The 10,446-nt window shown below is 53.8% G+C and overlaps 1 protein-coding gene across 1 annotated transcript in view; it reads right to left on the minus strand.

Annotated features, from left to right (window-relative positions):
• GFPT2 (glutamine-fructose-6-phosphate transaminase 2) overlaps positions 1 to 6,448 on the minus strand; it is a 46,017-nt gene extending 39,569 nt beyond the window's left edge. The window contains exon 1 of the mRNA XM_057708153.1: positions 6,341 to 6,448. Within this exon, the coding sequence (XP_057564136.1) occupies positions 6,341 to 6,347 (7 nt within the window). The 5' untranslated portion in view covers positions 6,348 to 6,448. The remainder of the gene's footprint in view (positions 1 to 6,340) is intronic.
• Between the last annotated feature and the right edge of the window lie 3,998 nt (positions 6,449 to 10,446).

The raw sequence follows: 10,446 nt of genomic DNA on the forward strand, positions 1-10,446 counted from the left end.
GAGATGAGCCCTTTAAGAGGAGACTGTGTACCTTAGCCCAGCCCACCGTGGGGGTCTGGAAATTCAAATGCTCCCTCCAAATATGACTTGAGAGATCATATAGGAACTCATGACCAAAGGCATTGCAGAGGTCCATCCATGTAGGCAGGGGTGCTTCAACCTTCAAGTGACAGAAAATGACAACCACTAGATGGAGGGGCAAGGTCTCTGTATTCCCCGCCAGAACCAGGATTGCTGAACTCCTGGAACTTCCTCTACAACCCTTGGGGTGCTTGGGGTATTGGATGGGGGAGGGTTTTTTGGGGGCCTGGAGGATGAGGGAAGAAGGTCTAAGTCCACAGTGGGTGGGCTGGGTTCCCCATTCTGATTCTGCGGCTATAGTTTTGGAAAACATCTGTATCTTTCCAAGGATCAGCTTCCCAAAAGCACTGCCCTCGCTGTGATTGAGAGTGGACAGTCCCAGGCAGAGATACCACCTGTACCTCCACTGGAGCTATGTCACCACCCAGCCAGGTTGGGGCCCTCTCCAGACAGAGGGTGCTCTTTCCATCATCATCCAATGCTTCTCAGAATTGAAGAGGTTGACCTCCTTAGTCCATGAGTCTAGTAGAGAGTAAGTCCCACATTGGAAGACATGGCCAGTTGGATTTCTGCTTCATAAAATTCCTGAGTGTGTGTGTGTGTGTGTGTGTGTGTGTGTGTGGCATGCCAGGGGAGGTGGGCAGTATACTCTTCCAGGTGAGGCCCCTAGAAGGGGGAGGCCACTGGGCCAGGAGCGAGGGTTGAAAGGAAGCTGTGGCCTCGCTGGATGTCCAGGTCTCTCTTGTGCAGACCAGGGGAGGCCACTTTATTCATGAAGTGGGGAGGACAATTTTTGCTGCTTCTTCACGAAAGTGAGTAAAGGTGGAGATGCGAAGGAAGCGTGAGGTCGCATAGCTGGGTCCTCTCAAAAATGCAGAGGAGCCCCCAGGCCTGGCTCAGGGTCAGGAGGGGGCTGGCTCCTCCGGGGACAGCCTTACCCTGCTTCAGGCCTCCTTGGGACTCCAAGGGTTAAAGTTACCACAACATTCGAATCCCTGAGATAACAGGAGACTCTGCTTCCTTGCAGTAAATGTGGGCAACGCATTTTTCTTTTTAATAGAAAATTCCTGGTGTCCCTGTTCCATTAGGGTTTCACCAAAAAACAAAGGGGAAGCAACATACAAATATTCTAAATTGTACTTAAAAATTTTTCAAGAAAAAAAAAGTTCAAAGTGCCAAATTCAGCTATAAAAAAGCCAAGCTTTTTTTTTCCACTGAAATATTTCCTTTGAAAATTAAAAAGAGGCAGATGACTAGATTAAATTACTTGGCTTTGAACCTAATGAATCTTCAGAACTTCCTCCCAGGAGTGTTTGAACCTCAAGTTACTATTCCTTTATAAGTAAATTTTGCTAAATATAAAAATAAATCCTCAACTGAAAAGCACTATTTACTCATCTGATATCACAAATTCTCCACAAGGTTTCTCAGAGCTTGGGAAACCCCTGATGAATAAGACTGATGGGGAAATGGCATGATGACGTGGGGGAGGCGGAGGAAGATGTGGAGGAGGGTGGCAGCCCGTGCTGAGCCCCTGCCCAGTGGCCTCTCTGCAGCCCTCCACAAAAGAGTGCCACGAAAGCCCCATATGTAGGGACAGTTGTGTTCGAGAGTGGCTAAGACTGGCTCCTAAGCGTCAACTGCGTGCATCTCTTCCCAACTCCAGGTTCAGGGACCTCACATGGATGACCTGAAAGTAGTTATGGGGAGAGTATTCCCTCCACAGAAATTGGCAAACCAAAGAGCTGGTTGTTAAACATTTATCTGCGTATCACTGTGCAGGAGGGTGTGTCTCTCAAGGCTGCTGTGGGTTGGAGAGACAACAAGCCAGGCGACCTGACCCCAGAGTCTGTGTCCCATCAATTCCAGCCCAGTCTCTTCTGAGGCATCCATCCATGAACTGAACTGTTAAGGAGGAAGAGAGTGTCAAAAATAACAGGGTTCTGAGAGCCAAAAGAAATTCTGGACAAAAGGATGAGCTCTCCTGAGTCAAGTAATCTCCTTGGACTGCTGTTTCCTCAGCTAAGACAAGAGGCAAGCAAGCCCCCGTAAGCACTTGACAAACTCTCCTGAAAGACCACTGTGCAGTACACAGACTGCGTGTGTGTGTGTGTGTGTGTGTGTGTGTGTGTGTGTGTGTGTGTGTGTGTGTGTCCTGGCCCCTCTTGATTCTGGGGAATAAAACCATGACTGTTTCTGCAGAGAAGAGATGAGTAGGAAGGGTGTCACGTACACTCATGGAGAGCAAGAAACACGATATTTCTATGACATGGGAACTGACTCTCAGAGAAAGTATGAAACCTATTAGGTCCAACTGAGTATGTGGCATGACGCCAGTGAAGGAAGGGGTCTTTAACGGATGCCTCTGTTCACCTTCTGACTGGGACCAGAGGAGCTGGGTGTGTGTGGTGCAGGGGATGAGGGTAACCCTCTGGTCAATGTTCTTGTGGCTGTCGGGATTGGCAACACTGGACTATTCTTGGGGAAGGCATCTGAAAGCAAGAACCCAGCTGTAGCAGGAGGAAGAGTGGCCCTCAAAAATATTAGGTCTTAACCCCTAGAATCTATCTGTAAATGGAAAAGGGCCTTTATGGATGTGATTAAGTTAAGGATCTTGAGATGGGAGATTATCCTGAATTATACAGAACGGGCCCTAAATGACATGACAAGTGTCCTTATGAGAGGGCAGCAGAGGGAGCTTTAACATGGAAGAGGAGAGAGATGTGACCATAGAGGAGGAGACTGGAATGAGCAGCCACAAGCCAAGGAATGCCGGCAATGACTAGAAGCTGGAAGAGGCAAGGAACAGTCTCCCCAGAGCTTCTGGAGGAAGCGGGGCCCTGTTGGCACCTACATGTTGGCCCAATAAAACTAACTGCGGGACAACTAGTCTCCGGAGCTGTGAGAAAATAGATTTATGTTATTTTAAGTCAGCAAGTGTGTGGTAATTTGTTTCAGCAGCGAGAGAAACTAATACAAAAGAAGATGAATTCAAGGCAAGGGCTTTATCTTCTAGCAAAAATTAACAATCCTTTCTTCTTCAAGTCCTTTTTCCCCCCTCATAGATTACTAAACACAGGAATGAAGGACAGGGAAGACTTATGAATTCATAAAGGGGACATGCAATCATTTGCGTCAGATTCCCCACCCATGCCTGCTGCCGTGCCCGGGTTTGTGCCATGTCCTCAGCCCGGCACACCTATCACCCTCTTCTCTCTGCAGAGGTCATGCTTGAAATCAGGCCTGGGGCACTGTCCCAGGTCCCTCCCCCTCATCCAGGGGAAGTCAGTGTCTCCGTCTCCACTGTGCTGGCGTCCCAAGCTCAGACGGCATGGGGGCCATCAGGTGACATCAGTGAGTGAGGAGCTGGGTCAGGATGAGAGAACTGGGGAGCTTGCACCCATCATCCCAGGGGTCACTGTAAACTATTCAGAAACATAGACTCAGAGTTGCTCATCTTAGGATTTTTTCAAGAGAAGTCAAAATCCTACCTAGTTATGTGAAATCTCCCAGTTGTGTAATTTGGTGACCACAGTCATTAAAAAAAAAATTTTAAATCCTGTGCACCGAACAGAAAGACGTCTGTCTGCCAGTTTGGCTGCAGCTTGTGCCCCAGGTCTTCCCTCCATGGCAGCATTTACCTCATGACTTATTCCATCCCTGGTCAGCCTCTGGACTGGCCCTCCAACTACCTGCCCCTTTCTCTGGGGGGAGGACCATGCCAGCAGGGCCCCAGGGCCTCTCCAGGAGCACTTATTCTCTGGGGTGGGAATGGAGGGTACGAGAGGGACTATAGTAACCTTTTTATCAGCACACAGTCAGCAAAATGCCAGCACTTCTCAGATGTCCACAAAACTACCCATGAGTACCTATGTGTCACTTCAGCTAAACTCTCAATTCACTGAAACTGCTTAGTGTGTGGCGGGTCAACTAGAACTGGGTCCAGCTTCCTGTGGGAGACACAGCAAAGACAGGGAGAGCAGGAGCCACTCTGAACCTGGTCACCAGCAACTGATAAGGAAAGGCCTTCAGCTCAACCCCTGCTGACCCCTGAGGAACCAGCCCCAGAGATCTGAGCTCTGAGGTGGATTCAAGGTGGCAGGTCCCAGCGGGACCACAGCCAGCCCAGAGAAAAGACCTAAAACCACTGCTTAGAAAAAGGTGCACACAGACCTCTCTGGGCCTCAGTTTCTCCAAAGGTAAAGGGAAGAGGGTAAGTGGTTTATTCCAGGAGCACCGTCACAGTTTTCGCACTATCCTTGTACCAAATGCACAATCATTTCTTTAATATTTTTCTACAAAATTGACTAAAGTTTTTAAAACTTAAACTCATTACAAAAGAAAACAAACATAAACGAAAACCAATATCACTTGCCATATATACACAGACCATAATCCAAAAATAAAACAAACCCCCCAAAACAAAAAAAACAGAAACCAACCAAACCAATGGGTTCGAAGCCAGTGGCTGCTGTGAGCTCTGAGCCCAGGACAGCTTCCTCTGTACCAGGGGTGCTTGGCAAGGATTAGAAAGATGTAAAAGACACATTAGCACCCAGCTGACACTTTCTCTTGGCTACTTGAAAAGGATATAACTTTCCCATTGCAGGAATTCCACCAGACTGCCGACTTCCCTGAGGGCTGGAGGGTGGGGTGTGCCAGCGGGGACCCCTGATGGGAGGACACAGGTAGTTACAAACCAAAGCCCATCCTTTCCATAGGGGCCAAAAACACAGCAGCCCTTTCAGAAAGTAGAACAAAACTCCAAATTGAGAGTCTGAGCACCTCCAGGCTCAGAAGGATGACAGAGAAAGGTGGATGCATGTAGGAAGCTGGATGGAAGGCTAGGGTGGTGGTAGGAGCAGAAGGACATGAGAGAGGAGGAAAGCTACTCATGCTGGAGGCTCAGACCTAGTGGGAGGGTCTGGGTGCACCAGTCTGGCTCTAAGACCACCAGGTGGCCAAGGGCCTTAAAGGCAACACTCAGGACTTTGGAACTCAAAGCTTCTTGGCAAAACTGTCCCCTTTGCCTTATCTCTCTCCCCCCAGGAATGCCTACAGGCAGCCCTAGATGTACGTTACCAATGAAGCCCAGGAGTCCTGACATTTTTTGCTGAGGATTTAGGAATTTCAGTTGATGTCTGCTTGGCCTGGGAGAGGCTGCATCGCAAAAGTCAGCTGCTTGCTCCTTGGTCAGTCGGTCCTTTTTTACTTTTTCAGGAGCGCCTGGCCTCAGAAACAAGGCCTGTACAGACCTTGACTCAAGGCTCACCGCTGGCACCCCACCCCAGCAGCCCTCAGCAATGTCAGACAGAGGCCTTTCATGGCTTCAAAAGTTCCACCAGGTCCTCCAGCCACAGAACGCTGCAATGGGAAACTGAATCTCACTCAAGAAAAAAATAAAAGCACAGTGACCTTTTGTCCCAGCTGAAGTTCTCGGCCCTCTCCCCAGCCAGGGGAGGCGGCCCAGCAAGTAAGGAATTGCAGATGCGCGCGCTCGGCCGGGCCGCCCACCCCACCGTCCCGCAGGCTCGAGGGACAGCGGCCAGTCACCGCCGTATTCGAGACGCCGGGGGCCCGACCCCGCTCCCCAGTCCAGGGCTCCCTCTCCCAGATTCCGCGCGAGGCTCGGCGGTAGGTGCTGCTTCTTTCCCGCGCCTCGCCGCGGGCTCTTTCCAGCAAAGAGGCGGCAATAACGGAATCAATCCTTCTAGGGACAAGAAGTTCATTTTGAGACGCGACGAGGAGGCACAGGCCCTTCTTGAGAGCACCACGGGCTGCTCCGGACACCACGGGGACGGTACAGGTGTGGTCGCCTCTCAACTGTGCTCGCGATGGGCTAAGAGCCGGGTTGGGCACCCCGCACCCGGATGCGCGCTAGCTTGCGCTTGGCCGCCTTTGTGGGCGACTTGGGGGCGCTTTCCTCACTGGACGTGGGGTGCGGACACACCTCTGTGTTTCGAGGGTCCAGGCCCAGGGCAGGACCAATTCTCTCCCCTCTGTGGGTTCGAGACCAGGGTTGGGCACCTCCCCGGCCCCGCCTTCACTCCTCCCTGGGACACCCACTCGGCAGCCTTGGCAAGGGCAGGCAGGCCCAGCCGGTGAAAGCCCCTCGGTCGGGGACCCGGACAAATCGACGCCCCCATCTCGCGCCGCCTCCAGTCCCCGGCGCCCGGCTCTCGGGCCCGGGCTCTGAGAGGCTGGGGCGCCGGAACCCGCGGCCCCCACCGAGGCGGCCGCAGGTGGGTGCTGCACTCACCGCACATCTTCGCGGCTCCTCGCGCCTTTTCCGCCTCCGGGCCTTTGCGAGATACTGACGCTCGACGCTCCCGTGCGCACCTTGCGCTCCTGGATTTTGGCTCGCGGCGCTCGGCCTCTGGCCCTTATAGCTCGGAGGCCCTCCTCCAAGGGCGGGATCGAGGCGGGGCCTCCTCCCGCCTGCCCGCTCCCCATTGGCCCCCGGTTGTCGTGACAACGGCGGGCACTGGGCCTCCGAGAGTCGGGGCAGCGGGAGAGGGGCGGCTCCCAAGCGCAAGTCCCGGCTGTAATACGTGGGCGTCCGGGGTTAGGTGCTGGAAATGGGGAGGGGAGGGGAGGGGTGCGGGGGGTGAGGGGGGGGGGTGAATGCTTCCTGAGTTCAGACTGAGACTCAACCACTAAGTCGGGGTGGGACCTTAGGCAGGGGACTGAACCGCTCTGTGCTTCAGTTTTCCTGTCTGTAGAATGGGGATAACAATGGACCAACTCCCTGGTCGTCGTGAGGTTTAAGGCAGTCTGTGTCACAGAGCACAATGTCGGGCATAACATCACGTGTTCCGGGCGTGCGCCCCTCTGTGTGCCAAACTGCTCTCAGGGCACCAGGGGCACAGCACAAGGTAGGCTCAGAGATGGAAAGGGACTTTGGCCAAATTGGGCAGCCAGGGCGGTGTCAGAACTCGCACCTGGGATTTACTGCAGAGCCGGAAGTCGGAGGCCAGGATTCCCCGAGTATTGAGCAAAGCTGGGGGAACCCAGGAAGCGACCCCCTCCCCGAGAGGCGCTGGACGACCTCTGCGCGCAGCTGGCCCCATCGGCCGGCCTAATCTCGGGAGCCCTAATCGGGCCGGTGAGTCACGAAGGCGTGCGTTCCCCCTCCCTATTCCCGGCCGTCCCCTCCCCTTCCCTCTACACTTTGGGCCAGGTCTTCCGAGGAAGATCACGACGAGAACTGGCCCAACATTTGCGTACTTTGAAGCCATCTGGTGTTTTTTATTTTACTTAAAAAAAAAAAAAATCCTGAAATTCTAAACAGATACTCTTCAGTCGTTTAAGAGAAAAAGCAAAGCTTTTTACGTCTCGTCTAGAGCATTTTTCCTGATGTAATCCGTCTCTAGCTTCACAAGGCTCTGCAGGCCATGGCAGGAGTAGGTGTTTATTGTACCCATTGGACCTTTGAGGAAACTGAGGCTCAGCGGCAGTAAGGAAGGGGTTGATTGAGTAACCCTGCTGGGGAACAGCAGAGCTGGTTCAGGAACTGCTGCACTGCTTCTCACCCTCCACAGTGGGCTGTCACTTTCGCTCCCTCATTCCCTCATTCCTGAGCAGCTGGCTTCATGCCTGTCCTGGTACGAGGGACCTAATGATGAGTGAAAATAGATCCAGCTTGGGCCCTCGTGGCGCTTACAAAGTGGTGGGAGGCACATGCTTGGTCCAGTGTCATAGAGAGCCGGACGGTTCCAGGGGAGACATAGGGTGTAGGGAGGGAGAGGCCTGGCTAACGTGAAGGGTGCCAGGCTGCCTGGGACGTGGCTGGGGCTGGAGCTGGGGCTGCTGCAGGTCAGTATAGGGCCAGGGCAGTTGCCAGAGGAAGTTAACAGACTCAAGAGGGAGGTACTGGTATGTGCAAAGGTCCCATGGCTGAGGGCGAGAGCTTGAGTTGCGAGATCAGGCCGTTCTGTCCCAGACTGGCCTCCACCCTCTGTAACTGAGGTGGGGGTAGGATCAGGCCCTGTCTTAGCACCAAGACAGCAGAAGCCCTGAGGTCCTAGCAGTGTCCACATCTGTCCCCTCTCATCCTCGGGGTTTCATAGCTGGTGGGGAGTGGCATGAATGGTAGGACCCCTGTGGAGGTATCTGCAGCTGCTGCCCTGCTTTGGAGACCAGCCCCTGAGAGACCTTTGGGAGGACAGTGGCCTGGGCCCGGCCAAATAACCATTAGATACCCCTGGCCCTGGCTTTGGTTCAGGGATTAGGGTGTGGCCCAAGACAACCTGCTTATGGACCTGGGGGAGATGAGCAGAAAAGATGAGCTTGTCTCTTGCTCAGTGGCACAGCTGGCTAGAGGGTAGACTGGTGATGCCAGGGACCCTCTTCTCACCTTCCGGGTTGGCTGGGGAGAGGCTGGCTGAGAGTGAAGAATCCAGAGCAAAGCAGATCCCTAGGATGGAGAAAGTATACATTTTTGAAGCCCTTGGATTCAGCTGGGCCTGAAGCCAGGATCTATCTCTAGGCTTCTCAGCATCAGGCCTCAATAATTTCCCATCTTCACTTAAGGCACTCTGAAGTGACTTCTGTCATTTGCAACCAAGTAGAGTCCTGATTCCTTCAACCTGCTGGAACTGGAATCTGAAGTGCAGGGGAGAAATTAGGCAGCTGGTCTTGCTGGCTGGAGCCCCTTCCTGCTCTCGCCTTGCCTGGGACCTGTCCAGGTGCAGCCCAGGAGGCCCCTGAGGTTTGATGAAATTAAGCAATCTGACCAAAGTCACAAAGCCAGGATGTGGGGGGCTGGATCAGGCGACCCAGGCTTTGTCCCTCTCAGAGGAGGGAGGATGTGGGACTGTGCATAGATGCCTTCCCCAGCCCGGCCCCATACCTGTGCTTCCGGAAGGGTGAGACTGAGCAGCTGGAGGCAGAAGCCTACAGGGCCTGGTGGAGCAGGGCCCTGAGCCTACTCCCAGCAGGTGCTGGGTATCTAGTGCCCAGGCTGATCACCATTGCTAGCTCTGACCCCACTTTATAGGAGTGACCTTGACCCCTCTGGCCAGCAGGGTGGGACCTCACACTAAGATTGCAAATAGCAGCCAAAGACATGGCTTCTTCACCTGCACATTTTTTCCAACCTCAAGGCCATTTTTATAGTCAGAAGGTTTGCTAATTGATCTGGTTTCTCTCACCCCAAAGAGCTGCTCTCCGGCACCCCATACACAGTTCAGCTGAGTCCCATGGCTGTTCTGGAAGACATGCAAGGTGTCTGCTATCTCCCGGCCACAAGCCCTGTTCAGCTGTTTTCCCTGTGTCATCTCTGTTGGGGCCTAGGGAGGGTTACAGGGTCCGTGGTATGGTGAAGGCCACTCTCTAACAACTCCTGCAGGAGTTCTGGCTGGGCTGTCACCAGCTCCCAAGGACTCCCTTCAGGGACCTTGCCACCAGTCTCCAACTGTCCCAACTGGACTGTGGCCACTGGGAATCCTGGGGTGATAACCTGTTCCTCCATATCTCTTTGTACCCCTCTGGGAGCAGAATTGCCAGGCAGACCTCAATATTGGCTCCTTTTGCCCAAAGACCCAATCCTGCCCAGAGTGGTGGAATACAGTGCTTCCCAGGCCTCAGGGGAGGGTCCAGGGAGCTGGGGATGCAGGGTACTGGTGCTTGCAGCTGGGAGCCCTGCATTGGATCACTTTATCTGGGGGCAGCCTTGAGATTCTAGGGGGACCTTGAATGGTTCCCACAGCAGATGGGGTTCAGGGACCCTAGGCCAGACACCAGATGTCATGACCTGGATGGGGTACCCTGACTCAGGGCAGCTGGACCTCAGCTCAGACTTGAAGTGGGGAGAACAAGGAGCAGCAAAGCATGAGAACAGAACTGACTGTGTGGCAGGAAGCCACCCACCAGCCCTCCACTCCCACCTCCTGTGCAGCGGGGGTAGGTGGATGCGGGATGAGTGGGGTACAAAAGGCCCCTGGCTAGGGAGAGTTGGAGAGTCTGGCCTGGGGCGAGGGTTTGAGGACAGCCCCAAACGGTGAACTAGATGGGAAAGCGAGGTAGTAATCCTTCCACAGAGGGAGGGCCTTGGGGAGGAAGGCCTCAGAAGCTTGGCTAGGGCATGGGAAACAGGGAGGGTTGTGCAGCTCAAGTTTTGGCCGCCAGGTGGCTGCACTCCACTGCCCCGCCCCCTCCCCCCCACCCCCTCCTCCCCTCAGCTCCCCCAGCTCTGAGGCTAGCGAAGACTGCTCTTCAGTACAGGCTGGGCTGCACAGAGCAGACCTTCCCGAGGAGCTCCTTGGAGAACTTGTTTCAGCTTCTCTCTCCTGCAGGTACTGAGGAGGAGGTCTGCCATAAGGCTGAATTCATGTATTCTTTTATGATTGTAAGTTAATTTTTTTT

The sequence above is a fragment of the Hippopotamus amphibius genome, chromosome 15, assembly GCF_030028045.1.
Source record: "Hippopotamus amphibius kiboko isolate mHipAmp2 chromosome 15, mHipAmp2.hap2, whole genome shotgun sequence".
Taxonomy (NCBI): Eukaryota; Metazoa; Chordata; class Mammalia; order Artiodactyla; family Hippopotamidae; genus Hippopotamus; species Hippopotamus amphibius.